The sequence below is a fragment of the Peromyscus californicus genome, unplaced genomic scaffold (assembly GCF_007827085.1).
Source record: "Peromyscus californicus insignis strain IS unplaced genomic scaffold, ASM782708v3 Scaffold_14__1_contigs__length_90479793_seg_2, whole genome shotgun sequence".
Classification (NCBI taxonomy): Eukaryota; Metazoa; Chordata; class Mammalia; order Rodentia; family Cricetidae; genus Peromyscus; species Peromyscus californicus.
In genome coordinates, this window is record NW_026294436.1 from 49,756,735 (window position 1) to 49,782,080 (window position 25,346).

At 40.6% G+C, this 25,346-nt stretch overlaps 1 protein-coding gene across 4 annotated transcripts in view; it reads left to right on the forward strand.

The window, feature by feature from the left end:
- Nme7 (NME/NM23 family member 7) overlaps positions 1–25,346 on the forward strand; it is a 145,739-nt gene that overhangs the window by 77,500 nt on the left and 42,893 nt on the right. For all 4 annotated transcript variants that reach the window (XM_052737449.1, XM_052737447.1, XM_052737448.1 and 1 more), the window contains 3 exons: positions 1,129–1,193; positions 3,213–3,281; positions 7,004–7,105. In XM_052737449.1, coding sequence (XP_052593409.1) covers positions 1,129–1,193; positions 3,213–3,281; positions 7,004–7,105 — 236 coding nt within the window. The remainder of the gene's footprint in view (positions 1–1,128; positions 1,194–3,212; positions 3,282–7,003; positions 7,106–25,346) is intronic.

Consider the following 25,346-nt stretch of genomic DNA (forward strand, 5'->3'; position numbering starts at 1 on the left):
AAGAAAGAAGGAAGGAAGAAAAGAAAAGAAAGAAAGGCTATGCAAGCCATGAAGAGCAAGCCAATAATCAGGGTTCCTCCGTGGTCTCTGTTTTAGTTCCTGCTTCAGGCTCCTGACTTGAGTTTTGTACCCTGACTTCCCTTCATGATAGAGTGTAAGTTATAAGTTGAAATAAATCCTTTTTGCTCCAAGTTTCTTTTGGTCATGGGATGTCTTAGTTACTGAGCAATTGCTGTGAAGAGATACCATGACCAAAGCAACTTATAAAAGACAGCATTTATTTAGGGGCTTGGTTACAGTTTCAGAGGGTTAGTCCATTTCCATTATGGAGGGAATCAGGGCACTGGAGTGGAGCAGTAGCTGAGAGTTTACATCTGATCCACAAGCCATGGGTAGAGAGAGAGAGACTGGACCTGGTGTGGGCTTTTGAAACCTCAAAGCCCACACTACATGACACACCTCCTCCTCCAAGGCCACACACCTCTTAATCCTTCCTAAACAGTCCATCAACTAGGAACCAAACATTCAAGTATAGGAGCCTCTGAGGGCCATTTTTATTCAAACCACCACAGTGTATATCACAGGGAAATGAAGCAAACTAGGGCACAGACCTTCAGTTGGGTATAATCTCTCTGCCTTCTTATAGTTACTCATCTTTTCTGAGTCATTCACTCTCTTCTGTCTTTATGTAAAGCCCATCATCCTTCAGGATTTAAGAACAACACACACTTTCATTCCCCCTTGAAATCTCTGTTTCCTTTTCAATTATTTGACTTTTTCCTCTTATATCCAGTATCTTGTCATTTTACTTTTTGATAATGTTATTTTAAAGTCATTTAATTTTCATGTTCTTTACATCACTAGATTGATGGGACCTTAAAGGCAAAGTAGTGGCCTCAGAGCTTTCTGCTTTGTTCTCAGGACCATCATTGGTACTGAAGCATTTACTGAGAGAATCAAGTGATTACGTGTGGTGCTCTGTTCAGGGATTTACCTAATCTCTCTTGCAGAGATACTGCATTTTCCTTATTTGGAGTAGAAGCAAAGAACAATGATGTTGAAAATTTGTATTTCTTAGAAGCCTAAAATAGTTTAAAAAATTTTGAACCAATTTTTCTTCATTTTTAGGACTGTTGGGAAAGATCTTAATAGCTATTCGAGATGCATGTTTTGAAATCTCGGCGATACAGATGGTAAGTGGTTTGCAGTGAGCCATAATGTATGGAAGAATTGTTTTTTAATAAGCCTTAAAATGTGTTTAACTGAATGTTCACCATGCACTTGAGATTTGAATTTATTAAAATTAAAGACATACAGATTCAATAACCTGGCTGGATCTGGTGGATTAGGCCTTTGATCACAGCATTGTGGAAGGAGAGGTAGCTGTGTGTTTGAGGCCAGCCAGATGTATGTGCTGAGTTCCAGGATAGACCAAACAACAACACAACAAAACAGCAACAAAAAAACTGAACTTGATAACTTTATAATAAAAACGTGTTTTAATTACTTAGTCTATGTAATAATTTACTGAGATACTAATATTTAGACAATAAACCTGATTTAAGCTTCAAAGTTTCTTAGAACTTGAAACTTCAGCTGAAAAGTAGGGGACGGCTATATTGGCCTTACAAATGACAAGTAGAATCAAAGTGAGGTGTGTCAATGAGCATTCTGTGTTCTACGTTTCTTAGCAAATAGTGAAGGAAGAATGTGATGTGAGTTCAGATTCCTTTGGCACTCTCAACCTGGGGCTGGTTTCTAAACTGTCCCTTAAGTGTTAATGTATTTAATCTCCCCCATGGCTCTTAAGCCTCAAGCCTATACTCACTTAGAATTGCCCCCTCAGACACTGGTACATTTGACAAGAAATCATTATAAATAATGTGAACCTTTGATGGGGCATTATAGGATAATGGTAAGTGCAATTGTTGGTGTCTAGAGTCAGAGACAGCATTTTCAGAATCTAGGGTCAACAGTTTTCTAGGCATGTGACCCTGGTCAGGCATCCTTAGCCTCGGTTTCTCTTCTAGGCCATGAGGATGTTATTGTTTGCCACTGTGGGTTTATGCTGTAGATTTAACAGACTTTTATTAAGTTATATTTTATGTCACATTTTGGTGCACTAATGGTAAAAGTTGAATGAATGCAGGAGAAAGCCTTGAAATCAAACCGACTTCCCTCCCTTTAATAGTAATGCCGCCCATGCCGGTCAGTCCTGATTGAGTTGTTGACAGTGTAGACTGACATTTCTCAGTGATCTCCAGTCTTGACAGTTCTAGAGAAGCAAAGGAAAGGGGGTAAAATTCGGGCTCTGATGCCCTTTCTTTAAATTAATGTTTTAGTTAGTGAGACTGTTAAACATAACAACATTTTATTCCTAACTGAATTTAAAACAGACCTTGATAAGAAATTGTTTAGGTGTGTTTCATAAGCGTATATATCTTATTCACACTTAGTTTTGAAGGCTAGAAGCAAGTCCAGCTGACATGTCTAAGTGCTTTGTTACAAACTGGTTTTAGCGATTTTTTCCAAATGTTTGGGAGGGCAGTAGTATAGCTTTCCATTCTCTCTACAAGCTCTGAAGAACCTGTGCTTAGTAACATTTTTTTCTTGTATGTCTAATCTACCAATAAACAGCACTATATTGCCTATGCCTATTTTGAAACCCTATCAAGAACAGGGTTTCATTCTAAAAGTTGTAAAGTAGTGGGTGAGAGCATGGTCAATGGAGTCGGATTCTGGGAGTGACAGAAGGCCAATATGGAGAAGTCTCATGGTGCCTCTGAGTCTTAGCAGTAACATGCTAAGTACTTATGCCATAGGATTGTGAGAATTATATGAGATGGTACATGTATAAAATCCAGTCAAGTATCATATGTTAAATACTCAATAAATCTCAATAAATAAATATAAAGTTATTATTGATCAGCTGGTCTTGAATAATACTTTCTTCTTCAAAGAACAAATTATCCAAGACTTACATTTTGAGGTTAAAAGAAGAAGATAGATATAGTGGCAAGTAGCTGTAATTCCAGCACTTGGAAGGCTGAGACAGAACAGTCACAAGTTCAAGGCTAGCCTGGCCTGCATAGTATCTTTGAGGCCTGTGTGGGGAAAAGACACCACATAGCAAAAAGTAAAAGTATGTGTCCAAGGAATGCTAAATGCTAAGTTTAGCTCACTTGATTGGCTTACTTTTTTTTTTAATGTAGTTCAATATGGATCGGGTTAACGTCGAAGAATTCTATGAAGTTTATAAAGGCGTTGTGCCTGAGTATAATGTAAGTATCAAAATAAATATTAAATAATGCAACTGAAAGCAATGTGTGTGTTTCAGATCTTGGAAATCTTATAATTATTGAAAGTATTTTTAAGGATTATTTATAAACCATATATCTGGCAAAGGATTAATATCCAAATCTATTAATAACTCAAACAACTGACTAGCAAGATGACAATTAACTTAATTTTTAAAATAGACAAAGAGCCGGGCTGGAGAGATGGCTCAGAGGTTAAGAGCACTGGCTGTTCTTCCAGAGGTTCTGAGTTCAATTCCCAGCAACCACATGGTGGCTCACAACCATCCGTAATGAGATATGGTGCCCTCTTCTGGCCTTCAAGCAAAACACGCAGGCAGAACACTATATATAATAAATAAATAAATCTTAAAAAAAAAAAAAAAAAAAAAAAAAAAAAATAGACAAAGAGCCAGGTAGTGATGCATGACTGTACCTAATGCTTGGGTGGTAAAAGCAGGAGGATCAGGAGCTCAAGGCCAGCTTAGGCTGCATAGTGAATCCTGTCTCAAAGGAGGAGAAGGGGATGGGGGAGAAAATACAAAGAACCTGAAATGGTACTTCTTAAAAGAACGAATGTGATTGTCCAACAGATAAATTAAAGATGTTTAGCATGAGGTTGAAGAGCAGGCTCTGTGGTTAAGAGGGCTTGCTGCTATTTCAGAGGGCCCAAGTTCAATTCCTAGGACCACCAGTTATTTATCCTTTTAAAGCTTTTATTAGCCCATGTATAGAATGAGAATGATGCAATATTAGAAGATTGTTGTGAGAATTAATTAAAGCAAATCATGTAAAGTGATCTCTTCATTGAGAGTACTTGGTAAATATTAACTGCTGTTGCTTCTGTTACTATGTAGTTTAGGAGTAGTCTTTGATAGTGGTTTTTTTTTGTTGACAGTTTATACTTACATTCAAACTTACTTCAAAATTATCTAAAAAAGCATAGTTTTGACCTTATCCTGTTATCATGATAAGAGCATATATTGATTGAACATCTGTAGATTTTACAGTTTTGTGATAAAAGGCACATGATGTGCATTGAAAGAAGTTAAGTTCTAATGAAGATAGACATTAATTCAATCATTCCATGTACAGCTGACTGTCTTGGGTTAGCTAAAGACTCTTTAGAAAAACAAACAACCAAGTTTTTAGAAAATTTCTCCTTAACTAACAATTGGGAGGACCAAAACATTTTGAGTCAGTTTTTAAAGAAACACATTATGTGTTTGGTGGCATTCTTTGCTCGATGTCTGTTCATATCTTACAGACAGGGATTCTGGTATTGCAGTGGTTCTTACCTTCTTAATGCTGTAACTCTTTAATACAGTTCCTCATGTTGTGGTGACCCCCAGCCATAAAATTGTTGCTACTTCATAACTATAATTTTGCTACTGTTATGAATCATATTGCAAATATCTGATATGTGACCCCTGTGGTGGTCATGACCCACAGGTTGAGAGCCACTGTGGTATTGACTTCTCACAGTTCTGATTTGTCTGAAGAACTCTTTCTGTGTCTTTGATTTTAAAAATATGTTGTGATTTGGGTACATGTTTTAGATGGGCAGGCCTTGCTGCTGCTGCTGCTGCTGCTGCTGCTGCTGCTGCTGCTGCTGCTGCTGCTGCTGTCTTTGCTATCCTGGTCTGTAGTGTTTTGTTTTGTTTCTCTCAACTTTTAAGATTTGTTTTGTTTCTTGCTGGTTGTGATGGACTCCTTTATACTTTTCTTTCCTTTTTTCCCCCTTTATAGTCCTTGGTTGGACTTAGAGGTTTGTGGATAGAAATTTGGAAAACTTTTTATGACTTATGTCCTGAAATAGTTCTCTGTCAACTCTTCTTCCAGGACACCATGTTAGACAGTGTGACATTGTCCTACAATGCCTTGTTTTCCTTCCTTGTTGGTGTCCTTGCTTGTGTTGAAGCCATTTCAAGAACCTGTTTCAGATCCCTTGATCTGCGGTATCATGTCTTGCTCTCATCAGAGCACTTTTTAGTTACATGTCTTTGATTTCATGTCTAGATTTGAGTCTTCTGTTACTTAGGTTTTCCTTGTAATGTCTGTTTCTCCTATAACTTGAGCATGCAGGTTCATTTATAACAGCTGTGCTAGCAATCTCGTGTTCATTACATTGCCCCTGTCTGCTGGATCCACGTCTACTTACTGACTTGTTCTTTGGTGGCTGGTGTTCTCCTGCTTCTTCTCGTGCCTGGTATGACAATTGGTTTACAGTGTATTGAGTGTGATGAAATGGATTGTTTCCTGTAGAGAGTGCTGGGCTTTGCTCTGGCTTTCAGTTAAGTAACTTTGGTTCAGTTTGACTCTGCTGAGGCTTGCTTCTAAGCTTTGTAAGGTGAGTAGAGTCCACCTCATTACTTAGGCCAGCTATGGAGCAGAGACCTTCAGAGGCCTCCACCTGATGTGGAGCCCCAAGTATTATGAGGGCTTTCTACTCCATATGAGAGAAGCACTGACTCTTCTCAGCCATTCTGCAGCTATGGAACCTCCTGCTAATTTCACTTCACTAGTGAATATATTTTATGCACTATTCACCACCAAAAAAACAAAATGAAAACTCTATGACAAAGTTAGATGTAGAAAAACAATTAACTTTATATCCTTCTTCCTAACTTGTGTGTCCATTACCTGCATTCAGTCCTTGTTCATCCTCTAATATTTACCCTTTCTTGTTTTCTTTTCTACATGTTCTACTGTACCCACATGTATGTTCGGTTACATATATACATATATTATTGGATATGTTCCAAAGATGAGGGAGAGACTCTGTGGTTTTTTTTCTTTCTGATATCATGTGACCTCACTTACTATTATATATTCTAATTTCATCTGTTATCCTGCAAATTTTGTGATCACCTTTGTGACTACATTTTTCTTTGCTGAATAGTATCCCATATTATATATATAGATATAGATATATATAAAATTTTCATTAACCATTCATTTGTTGGTGGACAGCTAGGTTAAGTTAATTCCAATTCCTTGCTATAGTGAATATAGCAGCAGTAAACATGGTGTGGAAATGTCTCTGTGGTAGGGTGTGGAGTTCTCTTGTACTCTGCCCTGAAAATCCTGTCTGCTGGGCTCCCTAACTAAAGTCTGTCTCTCCAGCACTGTAGGGATGTTGGGCTCTGCTGTACTTGCCTGTCTGCAGCTCTTTTCATGCAGCAAGATGGAGGACTCATCTGGTTTGCTACCTTCCCCGCTTTCCCAAGAGTCACGGTCCTTTGGCCCCTACCATTCAATACACAGAAACTAGCTCATCTATTTTTTTTTTCCTAGTTTCTAGATGTTACTCCTTGTTGCTAACCACATTATGGATTTTTTTTTAAATGTCTTCCAGGAAAAAAAAAAAAACCACCACTATTTAATTTTAGGAGTATTAGTTTGATGAAATGTGCCGAGGGAAAGAGGGCATCTGAAAGGAAGATGTGCTGGAACTGATTGTAGGTGATGAGAGGAGGCAGAGCATGGCCTTAACTGCTAATGATACTAGCCGATGAAGTGAGGAGACACTTTTGAAGCAAAGGTGGCCAGATGCAGGAAGTGCCTTTGTGCAGACACAGATGGGAAGGAGGCAAAGCTGGCCATTTTCAGACTGGAAATGGTGGGAAAGTACGAAAGTAAAAGAATTGGGGTAAAACAGTCAGTGGTTCTAATTCTTTTGTTCCCTCTTACATTGCCTATCACAGGAGATGGTGACAGAAATCTGCTCCGGCTCTTGCGTTGCCATAGAGATCCAGCAGAACAATCCTACAAAGACATTCCGAGAATTCTGTGGCCCTGCCGATCCTGTAAGTCTTTAAACTATTGCTCAGTTTTGTGTCGTGGATTAACTAAATACTTTAACAAATTCAATTCTATAAATTATATAAAAGTGAATATGTGCAAAAATTGTTCAAAATAGTGTTTTACAAAAGAATAATTTTCATTTACCTAGTGACAGTAGAGAATGGACAGAGTATTATTTACTATGGCACTGTTTTCTTGTTTCCATTTGCTAAATTATAAGTCAAGGCAGGTTATTTTTTTAAACTTGGAAATAAAATTTTTTCTAAGATATTATCCTTTCAAATAGAGTGTAAAACTAAGTATGAAAAATATCAATATGGTGGCTGTATTCTAGATGCATAAGAACATATGAGCAGCTGAATTTGTCTAAGTGGGATAGAACAGTGATGTACAAGTACATGTATACAGAGCTTCTAGAACAATTGGACTTACAGAGGAAACGATAAATAAAGACCAAACAATTGGTAGTTGAGGCAAACTTAATGTTGAAGGATTGTGTGGTAAGAGAGCAGCTAAGGAAAAGGCAATTTTAAACCATGTTAGAGGAAGAAAGATTGGAAGGAAAAATCAAGTGCAAGAGAGATGGAAGGGTGTGAAAGGCTGTATCACAGGCACAAAGACAACGGGGAGGGGCGAAGAACTTTCTGGGGTACACAGAAGGTCATTTCCCTGGCTTCAGTGAAAGACTGAAGCATGAGGAAGTAAGTATTTTCCTAAGTAGAGGAAATAAGGTAGAAAATGTAATTCTTATATATTAGGAAAGAATTCTTTATATGTAACTCAATTTTAAGAATTATTACAGAATTGTTTCTTTGGTACAACTGAAGCAAATTAAATTGGAAGAGATTAAAGAAAGGAATTCTAGAAGTAAAAAAGGAACAGACCTGACGATATCTGGCCTCCTTTGTGTCTTTTAGGGAAAAAGAAATGATACATGGGTTGTGAAAGGTGAGGCTTAAGTGTAGAGAACATTGGGAGAGATTGGTGCTGATGCTGTGTATTTACTGAATGTCAGTCATGACAAGTTAAGAAAGGATACCTTTGACCTGAGGAGAAAGCCATTTTGTTGGCTTTAATTTCCACTTTTTGTTTGATGGCCAAATGGGGCTTTTGTTAATTTTTGAGAAAATTAAAGTCTGAATGATCAGCTGACAAAATAGGAAAAAAATAGAGAAATAAAAATAACAAAAAAAGAAACAAATTAAGCTTTATCATTGTTTTATTTTCTCATATACACAGTGAATAATGATTGAACCTGTATTGGCACTTACGGATATAAAGATAGAAGCTTCATCTAGGCAAAGTGGGACATATGATAGTCTGACGACATGGGAGGGTCATTTGAGCTTTGAGTTTGAGGTCAACTTTGGGAACACAGAATAGAAACTTCAAAGAGTTTTCAGCATATCACTTAACCTTCTTTTCATGCATTGTTGCCATCCCCTTGCTAAATATTTACAGGTAAATGGAAACGCAGATTTTTAGCCTAAGTAGCTCAGCCTAAGGATGGGTAGCAAGGGAGCTTACGGAAGAGCATGGCATCTGAATGGAGTGTGATGGATGAGTACGTGATAAAGGGGGAGATGGTGTGATTGAAGTCATAGGTGAAAGGCAAAGCATCACTTTACAGCAAGCTCTTTCCTTCTTATGGTGCTCAAGTATAGGCAGGTAATGGCTGAGGAAGTGCTCACTGAGGAAGGATTGGGGCCTGACTGAGCACATGGGTATCCCGTAGACATGACAGTACTAAAAAGGAAAACATGGTGATTCTCTTCCTTTACAGATATTTATTCAGTGAACATTTCTTGTTGGAGTAGTATGTGCAAGCTGCTAGGTTCTGCGACTGAGGCATAATGAAAATGACTAAGCTAAGTTCCTGTTTTTTTAGAAGCTCAGTCTCATGGTTTAGTTTGGAGATTTTTCTGTTCTTGGATTTTGCCTCCAGAAGGTGTAGTTGGGATTACTTTGCTGTGGGTTTTGATTTTGTGTTTTTCAATTTCGTTGTTTATAAGCTGATACTAGATCTTAATAAGTACATGTATTATATTGTATCACAATTTTGATTAAAATATTTGAATATCTGTAGCTGTGTGGTCACTACACCAGTGTGTGGGTTCACGCGGGTCCGTGGAATGAAGACACAGAGGCATCTTAAGAATGAATTTAGCCTATCATGGCTGCAGGGGGGTCCAGCCTCGAAGGACTGAAGCACTAACCCTTTGCCTAGGGCATATTTATTTACTCCATTTTACAGTTTAGATAGTTAATCTCCGTACACAAAGCAAACCAAAAGGAGCTCCCAGAGACCAAATGCCAGGTGCAAATTACTTGATTTATCAGGTACCACGGTTTTCCAGGTGTCCTGGACCAAGTTTTATATAGGCCTTTGATCCTTGGGGGACTCTCTGATCCTTGACTCGCAAACAAGATTCACATAGGGCGATAAGAGAAACAAAAGGTGTGGTTAAACAAAGGAAGGATTAGGGCTAGGTGCTGCTCTCTGGAGCCAAGCCAGGAGCTCAGCAGCAATGCCACTACAAATATCAATCCTACATATTTGTGCATTTTAACACATGGCCTTGGGGAAAGTTCGTAGACTTCATCGGATTTCCAAAAGAGGTTGTTGGGGCAAGGAGAGCTAGAGAATCCTTGTCCTGGAGAACAGGAGATCTACAGAGTTCCAGTAAGGATTCCTGGAACTAGAAAATGTTATCGTAGCCCATGGCCATTTTATACTTTGTTCCTTCCCTGCCCTCGGGCCCAGTCCTCCACGATGTCCCTTATATACCTCAGCAAGTCCTTCTTCGCCCTCTTAACTTCCGGTCCAGCCCTCCTATTTATATTACGTTAATTATGTTAATTCATTGGTTGCTTGGGTGGGTTCATTCCTTCTTCATCTGCCAAGTATTTGGGCGGGGACCCTCTCATACATTCAGTACTTTCCTAGACACTGGTGATCTAGCCATCAACAGACAGTAGCCCTTGCCCTCATAGAAGGTACAGTCTCCTGGAAGGGACGGACCATGAACAGACCTTAAAAGTATAAATACACTGTGTGCCATGGTGGCAAATGCTGGGGGTGTGCGTGTGCGTGTGCGTGTGCGTGTGTGTGTGTGTGTGTGTGTGTGTGTGTGTGTGTGTGTGTGTGTCAAACAATGCAGGGACGAGAGTTACCAGGAAAGGAAGGAAGAGAAAGGTGGAAGGTTACAGAGTTGACAGGTGAGGGGAAGTCTCTGAGCACTCCAGACAGAGGGAACAGCAAGTGCCAGAGCTGGAGTACACCTGGTGTGTTACAAGAGCGCTGTGGCGAGAGAGTCGGGGAAGAGATGGGAAGGAGAGTAAGCAACTGAAGGCCTTTAGCTTTTCCTCTGTGGAGGAGGGGAGCCATTGGGGAGGCTATCAGAGCAGCAGCAGGGCCTCACACATTTCCATGGGCCGTGTCTGGCTTCTGTGGGGTCAAGAGCAGGAGGAAGGGTGCATAATGAATAGTTGCTTTGTAGTAGGTCTCAGAAACAGAGCCACCTGCAAATGCTTCTTGTTTCTTTCCCAATAAAATGAAAAATAAACCTGTATGATGCTTATGTCAGCTAATGTGATCATGCTTCTTAGAACAGTGCCTAGTGTGTTATATTACCAGCTCATTTTCCTTCCTGTTTTTGAGTTCTTAGGGAATGTGCCATGAGGCACCACACAGCAGATGGTGGGCAGGATGGGAAGACTTAAGTGAGCTTGGGGGGTGCCCCGGCCAGCGGGGTCTTCAACAGGGACCTAAAGGGAGGGCCGGCGAATGAGAGGGACGAGAGACACAAAGAATGAGAGCAAGACAGGACGTCTGATCAAGCTCCAAAATTTTATTTTTCTCTCAAGGCATATATAGGTAGGCAAAGGGGGTTGCGAGCAGGAAGGGACTTAACTATGGGGGTTGCAAGCAGGAAGGGACTTAACTATGGGGGTTGCAAGCAGGAAGGGACTTAACTATGGGGGTTGCAAGCAGGAAGGAACTTAGTAATGGGGGATGCAAGCAGGAAGGGACTTAATTATGGGCTGTTCGGCCAGCAGGAAATGTTGCTCTGAAGGTTATCTATCTACCCTTGTCTAACTGCCTAATTGCTTGACTGCAGCTCATTCACCTGATATCTGAGAAGAGGTTCTGGTATCTGTGGGAAGAGGTTCTGGTGCTATGGAGACTTAAGCAAGGCCTAGATCTAAGAAAAGAGGAGAGAAGCCCAAATATGGCGGCACGTGTGTCAGGAGTCGCTTAGGCTTATGGCTCCCGTCAGGGGATGACTTTGCTTTTAGAACTTGATTTTACAAGAGTGTTTGAGTAAGTTAGGACATGCTCTATGCTGCCTTTGGAATGAGAACCTTATTCCTTCAGAGAAGTATGTGTTAGTTGTAGTAAAGCTAAAATTGTATATTAGGAGGAGACTACTGACATTGCCCCAGTTAGAATGTAAAGAATTAAGAAATGAGTGGAGAGAAATGCTACAAAAGTAATTATTCTTTTTTTTTTTTTAAAGATTTATTTTATTTATTAGGTATACAGCATGTATGACTGCAGGCCAGAAGAGGGCACCAGATCTCATGACAGATGGTTGTGAGCCACCATGTGGTTGCTGGGAATTGAACTCAGGACCTCTGGAAGAGCAGCCAGTGCTCTTAACCTCTGAGCCATCTCTCCAGCCCTATTCTTTCTTAAATAAACTGCATTGCTTTATTTTGTTAAGGAACAATTAAAAGCAGACATTATGCTGAAATAATTACTCTAACACTAGTAACAGGTGTGTCTCTGTTACTATACTATTGCTGTAAAGATACACCAAGGCAAATCTTATAAAGGAAAGTATTTAATTGAGGACTTGCTTATAGTTTCAGAGGACTTGCTTATAGTTTCATCATGGTGGGGAGCATGCTGACATGTGGGCATAGTGTTGGAAAAGAAGCTGAGACCTGCATCCTGATCCAAAAGCCCACCCCAGTAATACACTTCCTCCAACAAGGCCACACCTCCTAATCCTATTCAAATAGTGCCACTCCCTGATGACTAAGCATTCAAATATATGAGCCTATACGGGCCATTCTTATTCACACCACCACGATATGTTCATAGGGCTTCTGTTTTGATCACATAGAACCATCCCACGGAGGATCAGAAAATTCATGGAAAACTTTTTTGTTTACACTCTTCTTATTTTGTGTATTTTAAGAAGGAAAAGAAACTTCCAGTGGAATTATATCGTCTATGAAGAGAGCAGACTGGCTCAAGGAACTCCTCACGTTTAAGAGCTTCAACAGGCATAAGTTTAAAATTGAATAAAGCCAAGTCAGGTATTTATTGAAGTTTAATAGTAGTCAGACATTGCTGGAGATGTCTTGTAATCTGTTACAAGAAGGAAAATAGAAGTTGACAGGCAATAGGAAAATAAATGGAGGGTTAGTAAGTGCTTTCAGGGAGGCATGAAGTATATTAAGACTCTTTTTTTTTTTTAATTGAATGATTCCATTTCTTTTGAATAAATACCAAGGTTTCATAGAAGTTTTGATCAAAGTGGGCAAATCTTACAGAATGGAATTTCCCCAAGGTGAAATGAGGATCTACCCTTTCAAGTCAAGGGATAATGTGGTAGTTTGAGTGTAATTGTCCCCCCTAATCTCATAGGGAGTGGTACTACTAGGAGATGTGGCTTTGTTGGAGTGTATATGGCCTTGTTGGAGCAAGTGTGTCACTGTGGGGTCGGGCTTTGAGGTTTCCTATGCTCAGGATACCACCCAGTGTTTCAGTCGACTTCCTGTTGCCTGCAAGATGTAGGGTTCTCAGCGACTTCTCCAGCACCATGTCTGCCTGCATGCTGTCATGCTCCCCATCATGATGATAATGAACTAAACCTCTGAACTGTAAGCAAGCCACCCCAGTTAAATGTTTTCATTTATAAGAGTTGCTGTGGTCTTGGTGTCTCTTCACAGCAATAAAAACCCTAACTAAGACAGATAGCATATAGGTAGTAAAATTAGAAAATTTAGTTTTGAAACATTGGATGGACCATTGTAATAGATAATAAGGTTACTGAGCTCATAACGAATAATATATTTTAATTCTTTTTAATTTGTAAATCAGTTAGAGTATAAGGTACCTGATTTAGTCCTAACAGTGATTCAGTGAGATACAGATGCCATTATTTACTGATATTACTGTTATCCCATTTTATCTAGAAGGAGACAAAGCACAAATAAATCTACACCAATCTCTAGACCATTCTCTACAGTCAGGCACCTCCACCAGACTGTCCTGTTGGGTTAGAAATGAGCATGTCATTATGGCGAAGGTTCTTTTTTTTTTTTTTTTTTTTTTTTTTTTTTGGTTTTTCGAGACAGGGTTTCTCTGTGTAGCTTTGCGCCTTTCCTGGATCTCGCTCTGTAGAACAGGCTGGCCTCGAACTCACAGAGATCCGCCTGCCTCTGCCTCCCGAGTGCTGGGATTAAAGGCGTGCGCCACCACCGCCCAGCATGGCGAAGGTTCTTAATACTCAAGGGGCTACATCCTGAGCCCTTCAATCTCCAGTTTTCACACAATTCTAGCAGATAGCTTGACTACAGATATGTGCGATCACCAGCAGAGCAGCAGAGTCCTTGTGATGTCAGAGGCTGAGCAGTCTGTAGGAGGTGCTCTCTTGTTCAGTTGGCTGCCAGTCACTGGCCTTTGCCATAGTACAAACTGGTGCAGAGCATATAGCTTTTTCCTTGAGTGGCTGACACTGCAAATATTAATGTCAACAGGCATGGTGGCACACACATGTGTAGTCTCCATTGTTGGGAGGCAAAGGAAGAAGGATCATGAGCTCAGGGCCAGCTTCCACTACACAGTAAATTCAAGTCAACCTGTGCTACATGAGACCTTGTTTCAAAAAACCTGTAAAGGCCAAGGCTTGGTTAATTACTGAGATATCCTGGTGATTTTCTAAACTTGTTCCTTTCTAAATTTCATTCTTAATTATTGCTTTTATTTATTCGACCATGTACCAAGTGCTATTTATGTATCAAGCATTCCTAGTCCATGGAATGCAGTGGGGCTGGAGAGACTGACACAAATCCACTGTCTGGCAGTCTTTTTTTTACAGGTAAAGTAAGTACAGTGAAAAGGGACATGATATGGGGTATGAGGAAAAGATACCTGTCTAAAGGTGGACAGCAGTCATGGTCCTTAAGAGTCCTTCTCCTACCAGTTCAAAAGCAACAGTTGTGCTTCTGAAGCACAATGTTCTCCCTTAGGAGAAGTCAAAAGTAGCATGGAGAATAGAATGTAGTTAGGAGGACATTCTCGGGCACTTTTAGCACTTAGCAACAGCAAAGCACCATCCACACATCATCCACTGTTCTTTCGCAGGAATCCAAGCTGGCACATTATTTGTGCTTACTAGTATTTGGGTTTGAATGTGCCATTCTCAAAGAGATCTAGCTCACCTCCTACCTCCATGGACAGTCACAACATTCTCATACTCTTCATCACTTATGGTTTCTGTTTCACTGTAGTAAGTGTCAGCATCTGAACATTGTGCACTGACTGCTTACTGGACACTCACTTTTATTTCCTGCTGCTACCCTATAAACACGGGAAAGGAAAGGAGTTTTGTCTTTTCTTTCACTGATATTTTCAGGACATCTGGTGTCTAACAAATAATATATGTTTTGGAAATAATGAATGTTAGTTCAAGTAATTATTTCTTTAATAAATATTAACTGATATTAAATAAATATTAAATAATTTTTTTTTTTTTTTTTTTTTTGGTTTTTCGAGACAGGGTTTCTCTGTGTAGCTTTGCGCCTTTTCCTGGAACTCACTTGGTAGCCCAGGCTGGCCTTGAACTCACAGAGATCCGCCTGGCTCTGCCTCCCGAGTGCTGGGATTAAAGGCGTGCGCCACCACCGCCCGGCTAATATTAAATAATTTAAGATCTCTTGAGGCTGAGAATGTATCTTAGTGATAGAGCAGTTGCCTAGTATGAGTGAGGCCCCAAGTTCAATCCAGTACCACAAAAAGGTACCTATTTTTCTTTCCATTGTTAAAAAGTTACAGCATCCTTTGCCCTAAAAGACTTTAGAGTCACCATATTCCAGTCAAACATGCCTTATAACAGTCAGAAGGCAGGACTTGAGTTTCTCTAGAACAGTGCACACTGACTGGGATGAGGTACAGCACCAGCTGGGCTGCTAGCATTTAGGAATCCCCAGAGGCCAGCGCACATGTGCAGGCTTTATCTCCCTAACACACACGTGCTGTTCGTCAGCCTCAAATGTCAGCTCCCAGAGGCACTGCTTAGGACAGTGCCTTAGACTGTGCATTGAAATGGAAGGGCAATATATATTAAACCTTTTTGAGACTCTAGGAAATGACCAATTTTGGATACAAAAGACCTCGTCACTTTACAAGTCTATTCGTGGGTAAAAAGCCAACCACATTAGCTCCAGGTTTGAGTCTAGGCTCAGTTACTATTAGTGTGAATAATACTGAGCCATGATGTTCTCAGGATGTGGTCAGTAAGGCATTTTATTTATATCTCCATGAGAAGTCCTAACACTTGCAAGGCCAAAGAGAAGGACTTAAAGAGCCCTCAAATGTGACCATGTAGGCATATATGACCCTTTCTAATTTTGAATGTTGATTTTTTGTTTGTTAATGCCAGATAATAAGCAAAAATCATTATTTCTATATAGTTAATTAAAAACATGATATTTTTGAAAGCACTTAATTCAAATATAATGAAAATATCCACTCATATGATTTAGGAACTAGTTATTCATATTATGAAAGAAGTCTGTACTTTTCATAAAAGTACTTTAAAAATGTGTCTTACATTTTAAATAAAACCCAAACTCAACACATTTCACATAAAAAGTGACAGTAAATATGAATGAGTGACACGTGTCTTTTCTCCTGATTTAGCCTATTAATTAATTAACCTTATTTTTTAGATAAATACCAGATTAGATGAGATCGTGTTTAAATAATTTCTATTTCTGGTTTTTCTAGACTCAGACATAAAAGCAAAAGCCTTAGTACCTAAGTTATCTAGTGTTTTTCCAACTTTTGCCTTTGTTCAGGGCAGTCTAGCTCCAGGGACGAATAGTTTTCCCAATAAATCCTAAAACCCATGAGTAAAGTCTCATTTCAAGTGTTATGCATAAGCTGTCTCCCTTAGCTGCAATTTTGTTTTCAACAGTTTCAGTTTTTCATCATTAGCCATTGTCCAAAAAGAGTACATGGAAAATTCTAGAACTGTGACTTTTTTTACAATAGGCTATTATAACTTTCTGTATTACCCTAGTTAGTAATCTCTTACTGTACTTACTTGACAAAGTCAACTTTATTAAAAAGTTTTTATGTATGGGAAAAACAGTGCCAGGTTTCACGCATCTGCTGGGGTCTTGAACATATCCCTTGAAGATGGAGGATCAATAGATGCTCACAGAAATCCTATCAAATCTTTTCTTCTCCTTTTGGTTGAAAGGTGAACAGTAAGAGTTCAGCAGTGAGCATTCGTCCATGGGCATTAGCAGCAGCCAGGAACCCTGTGCTCCTTGTTTTCTGCCCAAGTATAGCATGCATTATAGATGCTCCTAGGAGATTATGCTTACTGCAGATCTTGGCTGCCAGTCTTCAAGTATCTATGTAGGGTTGCTCTCATCTTCTGCTTGCTTGAGAGGAATAGCTGGCTTGCTTCCCCCCCCCCCCCCCCCCCCCCCCCCCCCCGGAAGTGCAAGTACCCTGCGCTGTTTGGAGTGAGTCAACTTGACCTATGTGGTTTTTGTATTGCTCTCTCCCCAGACTTCCAAATCTCTCCTTGACTCTGATTCCTCACAAGTGAAATCAGATAACAAAAATCAAAGGAGCCATCTCTGTTCTGTTAGAGATGAAAAGGAACAGACTTACTTCTTAACAAAAATCAAAGGAGCCATCTCTGTTCTGTGAGAGATGGAAAGGAGCAGACTTACTTCTTTGGCTTTCTTCCTAGTTACTACAGTGGCTCCTCAGTCAGCTACTCAGGTCATGTCAACTAATTCATAATTCAGGTCACTCTCCAAATGAGCAACATTATGGAAAAGAACTAAGATTCAAGAAAACAAAACTTGATTATCATTTTTGTTTTTCTTGTTTTCAGAAATAAACACTCTAATTTTGGTTTTAAACTATTGTGTTTATGTGTATTTTTAAAATGAGATTAAAATATCATCCAATAGCTAATACATTGTAACACCCCACTTAGTTAATTTTTACACTCATTTTATTAAATAGACTTCTGCAGGGTGGGGGAAGTGACTCTCTTTGTGGGTGTGGTAGCATGGTCTTGTAATTCCAGGAGTAGAGAGGAGAGACAGATACGTCTCTGATGAGCAGCCTAGCCTCCTTCATCAGCTCCTGGTTAGTGATCTTGTGGGCGCAAGAATATATCATAGAGATTCAGCTGTGTATTAAAGCTGAACTTTGACCGGCCAAGGGTCTGTCAAAAGGCAAAGCCATTTATTATGAATATTTGGTGTTACCCAGCCTTTAATATTCCAGCCATCTTCTGCTATGAAATCCTTGTGTGTCCAGACCTATTGGTAAACAGTTCAGCTCCCCAGATCTGCTGAACCTACTAAGTTACTAACTGCCCTGCTGAGTTTAGGAGACAAGCTGGTGGGAGACACATAGCTTTGTTTCCTGTGCTAATGAAGCTCAGACCATCCCCTCACCTTGATGAGGCCTAGTGGTTCTCCAGAGCATTTTGAGAACAAAAGAGGTTTTTACATATCAAGGTGAGAGATAAAACAACATTCCTGAGGAGGCCGGGAAAGAAAGGATAGGCATTTTCTGTAGACAGGGACAGAACAGCATGGCAAGAGAGAAGAGAGGATGACAGAGGTTCCATGGAGGGTAAGCAGATCTCCAGTAGAGTTTTCTGCATGTCAGGAGTAGAGAGTAGCAGAGATGGAGAAAGAGGATACAGAGGATGAAGATGAGGCTAAAAGTATAGGAGTTAGTCATTAGCAGGACTATGAGCTGGGGAACTGGACAGAAGTGTAGTTATGAAAACAGGATTTCATCCCAGAGAAATAAAGTAGACGGATATAGAGGTTGTCATGTCTAGAGTTATTCCTGCCCTGAATGCCTGGTAGAACTTGATATGGATTCACAGCACGCCCCCATGGTTAGGCATGGTCACGCATGCCCAGCGGGACCTAGTCACCTCCGCCTAGTCATTTCCAGGTCAAAATCTCGCATGACCAGGACCCCGTGGCTTTGCATGGTTGCATAAAGCGTGCAGCGCAACCATGTGATCTACACGTGTGTAATAGCCACATGGGCCTGTGTGCGCAGGCGCAGCCCAGCCTTTATAAGCTGGTGCCATGATTCCCAGTCCCACTTCACTCATGTGTCTTTCCACAGGCCTGTGCACATATGTCCCTCTCCCTTTTTTTTTAAGATTTATTTATTTATTATGTATACAGCCAGAAGAGGGCACCAGATCTCATTACAGATGGTTGTGAGCCACCATGTGGTTGCTAGGAATTGAACTCAGGACCTTTGGAAGAGCAGTCAGTGCTCTTAACCTCTGAGCCATCTCTCCAGCCCCTCCCTTATCTTAATAAAACTCTTGTTAGTGGATTTTGTCGTGTTTCGTAACGTTTCCTCCCAGGGTAAGAGTGCCGCAAAGAAACCAACAACTATGGCTGAATTGATGCAATTTTATCTTAGAGGAATAAACTTAACAGACATTAAGAACATAGTGTATGTAGATTTTTTTTTCCCTAATGTCCCACGCCGGACATAGCAAAGCCCCCTTGGACCCTGGGGAATTGATATAGTGAGAGAGAGACCCTTCTCAAAAAAGTAGTAGTCTGAAGGGCTTGAAGAATAACACCCAAGCTTGGTCTCTGGCCTCCACGTGCACACACACATGTACACACACGTATATACACATGCACATGCGCACACAAAAAGACTTGTTAACATGGTTATTAAAAGCTAAAAAGCCGGGCTGTGGTGGTGCACAACGTTAGTCCTAGCACTCGGGAGGCAGAGGCAGGCGGATCTCTGAATTTGAGGACAACCTGGTCTATAGAGCTCTTTCCAGGATAGCCAGGGCCACACAAAGAAACCCTGTCTCAGAAAACACAAAAAGCTGTGTAGGTGTTCAGCATGGAGCTTGGCTCATCTTCCCGCTGTTGCTGATTTTCTCATCCATCCTTGTAGACGTCGAGACTGCGCTTATGTCTGAATGTTTGTGGAGAGTTTGTATTATTACCTTCGAATCTGTTTCTGAAGGTGAAGTTACTGAATTGTATTGGTGAAATTATTAAGGCCACTCCACGTAGTTAAAAGGAGATTTATTTAATGGCGTAACTTACAAATTAAGGAATAGGTAGGTCGCGGAGTCTGGGGAAGGTGTATCACAGTCCAGCGGTGTTCTCTGGAGCTCTGCTCGGTTCACCTCCACTATCCAGGGTCCCGCAACAGAGAGAGCGCCCGCCGATCCAGTTTTCGGGTCCCCAGGCACCTCCCTTGGCCCCGCCTTGTAGGCGTGACAGTTGCCGAAGTCTCAATGGGGGTTGGAACTTCCAGATCAAAGCTGGAATGGCTACCCACTACAGAATTGAGATAAAACATGTCCATCTAAAATGTATTTTGTTTACTCTTTCTAAAACCATAGTAGCATAAGGGAGAGACGTTTAAATTATTGCATGGTTCCTTTGATTTTTCTCTGAGTAACAAGATGGATGCTGATTCCTAAGGCACATTAATACACGAAAGAATGAGTTGGGATTCAGAATACTAATTAACCTGGGGCGGTTGTAAGCAGGAGGCGCAGCTGGGAACAGCATTTGTCCACATACATTGTGTCGCTGTCCTCAGCTTGTCACAGTTGACACATTAGGCTATGCAGAGTGTACAGTAAGCAGCTCACACATGAATTTTTATTAAGAATGAATGGCTGGTCACCAAACAGAAATTTATCTTCTATGTCGTTGCCCCTACGTAGAGAGTTTTATTTGCCAAACATACTGTATTCTGTTCTCTGCACTCTGAGTCAAACCAACAAATAGAGTATAAGAAAAGGAAAGCTGATTAGCCAGTAATCTATTAGTGTAAGTACTGGGAGTAATAGATTTTGAGAATTTATTGAATTGCTGCATTTCAAATCTCTCCTTTAATTACATTTGAAAGCAGAATCCAATATATCAACAATTACATTTTTAAATGGTTGAATTACAGAAGTCCATGTATCATTGCACTGATTTAAAAATAGGATTTTCTGTAACCTAGCTTATCGATCATCAGGAAACAAATGAGGAAAAATTCTGGAGAGAATGTGGAAGGAAAGGAGCCTTGATTCACTGCAGGTGGGAGTGTAGACTGAGACAGCCCCTATGGAAGCAGTATGGTAGCCTCTCAGAACACTGAAAACCGATTTACCTTGTGACCTACCCTTACCACTCCTGCACAGATATCCAGTGAGCTCTACAGCCTACAGAAAGACTCGCATACGTGTGTCCTGCAGCTCTTTTCACAATAGCAAGGAAGCAGAGTCAGCCTAGGTGCCCGTCAGTGGATGACTAGATAATGAAAATGTACATACACACAATGAAATTTCATGCCATTGTAAACAGAAATGAGATGGTGGAGTCTTCAGGGAAATGGATAGAACTGGAAAATATTATGTAAGCAAGACTACCTAGGCTCGGAAATATGAATACCGTGTGCCTTTCATATGCAGATAAAGCTTCTAAACATTAATATATGTATTCAGCTGGGATTAAGTTTGAGAGAAGCCAGAATACTAGAAAGGGACACATGAGATGGGATAAAAGAGGCTTGAAGGGAGAGTTGTGGGGCTGGCAATAAACACAAGCTGTGAGGGGGGAGGGGAGGTAACAGGGAGGAAGCATATGACAGGAGGGACATGGAGGAAAGCAGAAGGACACTGTTTCTGTCACTGTTTCCTCAGTACTGTATTTATATAGTGTTGTCATTGTACTAGATATTACAAATAAAAATGATGAAAGATACTGTAAAAGAAAAGATCGATTAAAGGTAAAGAATTAAAATAACCACACCAAATATTTCCATACTAATAAATGTCTGTGTTATTTATGACTTGTAATTTCTGGAGGCTTTTTTTTATGTTTATGGAAAAGTGAGCTAAAAGTCAGCCTTTTTTTCCTAATGAGTCACTTATCAACAAAATATCATAGTATAAAAAAATAACAATAATGGTGAATAAATAATGCAAATAGTTTAAACAGGTATTTCACTATTTCAAATCTCTTAATAATATAAGGTAAATAAATCTTTCAAAACTTGAAATAATGGGTGAATAAAATGGCATTTTATGCTTTTTTTTGTTTGTTTGTTTTTGTTTTTGTTTTTTTGTTTTTTTGAGACAGGGTTTCTCTGTGTAGCTTTGCGCCTTTCCTGGAACTCACTTGGTAGCCCAGGCTGGCCTCGAACTCACAGAGATCCGCCTGCCTCTGCCTCCCGAGTGCTGGGATTAAAGGCGGCATTTTATGCTTTTTAAATACTCATTGTGAGAGGACTGCACCAGAGAGGTCTGATAGGGGCAAAGCGCCATAGATTCCAAAATACCTGCTGACATGTGACGCTTGTACTGGAAATTGACTTTGTATCTTTGAAAAACTTACAACATCCTTCATGTGTGCATTTGTTTCAGACTTCCTTTTTCAGTAGAAAATTTAGGGCAGCTTTTAAATGTACACAATATAATAGATATAAAATAATCGAAAACATCAGGTAATAGGGCAAATGGGACTCAATGATGCAGTGGACGCCAGAAACCTTGCCTTATATTCTGTAGTTGAAAGTAATATAATTTGCTGTTTAGACTTACCAACAATTCTGTGAATTCGTTGGGCATGAAACAAATGGATTGTTCACCAAAAGCCTGAGTTTTCCTAAACTTGGAAGAGAATTTCCTCCTGAATCTCAGGAGAACACACCATGTGGCCCAGCACTCACTGTCCTCAGTGGTAACCAGTGGCCCAGCAAGAAGCTGATGGTGTCACCCTAGTGAGTCCCAAGTATAAAAGAAGTCAGCAGTGTCTGGCCACCACTGTTGCAGTATTTCTGCATTTGCCTCTGAAAGAAATGATGGACGCATTTTATTTCCTTTAATCACTTCTATATAGATGCTTTTCTAACTCTGATTTTATTAAGTACTAAGTGACAGTAAGTTCAAAATTAAACTCCCTGGAGAACAGTTACAGTGTGGTAATTGTTGATCCCTATGAAAGTGAAGAGTGAGTGCTTCTCTCCTTAGCTGAGCTAGGTGTGTTTCTTGGAGCCTGGGGAGAATGCATGGTCATACAGTTAAATGGATGGATACCCTTGGTGAGTGGCCACAGGAAGGAGTACACCCAGAGGCAGGACCTGGATTCATTTTGGGTAACTTGCTGTGTGGACATGACTGGATTGTCAGGTTTCAACACTGTACTGAACAGATTATGGCACCATCATTTTAGCCTGAAATTTGGGACCTGCTTCTTGTCTTTTGCCATAAAGCATGCTCATTCAAACAAGGCAGAACAAAAACCTGTAAAATAGTCGTAGGATATCTGTCCGCAAAGGCTGATTTTTCTGATGCACCCTCTGAGAGATGCACTTCTCGCAAAAGATACCTTCAGGAGTTTGAATGAATTTATTTATTGTACATATGAAAAATAGTGCAGGCCTACACTCTCAGATGGCGTGTTCTAGTTACCCCGGGGGCTCCCATGAAGCTGTCCACTTGAGAGCTGTACAGGGCTGTAGAGAGCCGGGGCCTGTGGGGGCTCATTTGTTACTTGTGCATGTCTCGGGTTTCAGTCAAGACTGTACCTGGCAAAGCTTCATCCAAGAGCAGCAGTGAGAAGTGGCTGCAACTGTGTGCAGTAGCAATACTGGAATGTTCTTGAGGTCCTACGTGTATGTTCTGGTCAGTGTGCTGTATTTCTCAGAGTTCCCAGGTAACACTTTACAATCCAGTCTGTGTAGAGGTTTTGGTGCTCAAGTTTTTAGAAATATGTGTATTTCATAAACCATAGTGCATAGTGTTTGAATACTTAGAAGGATCAGTGCAATGCAGACATCATATGTAAAGTAAATCCTTGTGTAAGATGTACCGAATGCTATCAGGGGTATTAAAATAGATTTTCCACCTCTGGGAAGAGCGTCATGAAAGTTACACACTTACTGAAAATCAGTTGAGCAACTACTGTATACTAGGCAAAGTATGCCATTTAGGATACAACACAGAACAGTAAAGAAATAGGTACTCATGTGTGGGCTTTCAAATGTTGGACTAGCCCAGTGGTATCTAGTCTAGATGTCTGGGACAGCAGTGGATGAGGGAAGAGAAGCTGAGTTGGTGAGTGGCCGAGAGTGGGATGTGGGGAAGGTGATGGGGTTGATCAGAGATATGACATGTGGCATCCAGCAGTGTGAGTGCCGGGACTGGACTTGCTCAGCATTCAGCCTAGTCACTATTGGGTGGCAGTTTTGAAGTCACATTTCCTGTTGTTTTCTAAGATATTCAGGTATATCGAAATTAAAAGTTGGCATTTGTTTTTAAAATGACTACTTTGTTCCAATTGTATAAGAGAAAAAGTGAATTTTTGTAATAGGCCCTGAGCAGTGCTTTGGTGGAGAAAAAGCAGAGACCAAATAATCTAGATGAGAATGAGGAGATGGAGTGAGCTGGTTTTTGTTTTTTCCTGTAAATTTGGTAGGGGAAAAAAGCTCTCAAAGAAGACACTGAGAAAAACTGTTTCCTGATGACAGCAACTCTAAGTAAGCAAAGTTATCCAAGTAACATGCTCTGACTTATTAAACAGTCTCATTAATGGAATAATTCAACACATTCTGAACACATGATGCTGTGTCTCTTTCTCTCTCCTCCTCCTCCTCTCTCCTCATCACTCCTCTTGTGCGTGCGTGCGTGCGTGCGTGCGTGCGTGTGTGTGCGTGTGTGTGTGTGTGTGTGTGTGTGTGTGTGTGTGTGGCGCTGGATGATAATTCCAGGGTCTTGCACATGATAGGCATGTGTTCTACCACTGGGCTTTTCTAGCCCCTTCTTTTGCTTTCTTAATTTGGGGCTGGGTTTCACCCAATTGTCTAGACTGGCCTTGAACTCACTCTGTAATCTCCGACAGGCTTCAAGATTATGATTCTTGTGGCTGGAGAGATGGCTCAGAGGTTAAGAGCACAGGATGCTCTCTGGAGGACCTGAGCACAATTCCTATCCCCCACATCATGGTTGACAACTATCTATAACTTCAGTTCTACATCCTCTTCTGGCTGCCATGGGCACCAGGCATGCACATGGTACATACACATACATGCAGGCAAAACATCCATACATAGAATAAAGTAATATTGGGTGACTGCAGCAGGTAGAATTACAAGCTATATCTATCACCAGTCCCAGCAAAATGATTCATTTTTAGAAAATATATAACCAAGGAAATATGCATACTATTGTAACTGTGAGCAAGTTTATTCTCCCCATGTGAGACTCTTGCCTCAAAGTTTTATGCCTCAGGGTCGTACATAAGAATGTGAATTAGCTAAAAGTGGTGGCACAGGTTGTAATTCCAGCTGCTCAGGAAACTGGGGCAAGGGATTGCAAGTTTGAGAACAGGCTGGGCAATTTGGTGAGACGGTGTCTCAGGGTGAATAAAAGAAAGTCTGTAGATAGAGTTGAGTGATAAAGTGGTTTCTTAGCATGTGTGAATCCTTGGGTTTGATACCCAGCAAGAAATAGGAAATGGAAGGAAGGATAGGAGTGATGGAGGGGAGGGAAGGGTGTAGCACAAATCTTAAAAGGTCTTATTAATAAAAACAAACCTGGAGCCAGGTATTGGGGTGAATGCTGAAAGATCAGAGAGACAGAACAAGCCACAGCTAACCTCATCTCACCAATTCCTCAACTGATCTTGTTTTCTCAAACTGGAAACCTCTGAGTCCTCATCCAAATGGATCTCAGCTGAACTGCTGCTAAAAGCCTAAAAGATTAACCAGGCTCTAGTTCCTGGTCCTCACGCCTTATATATTTTCTGCTTCCTGCCATCACTTCCTGGGATTAAAGGCATATGTCACCATGCCTGGCTGTTTCCAGTGTGGCTTTGAACTCACAGAGATCCAGATGGATCTCAGCCTCCAGAATGCTAGGATTAAAGGTGTGTGCCACCATTTTCTGGCCTCTGTGTCTGTCT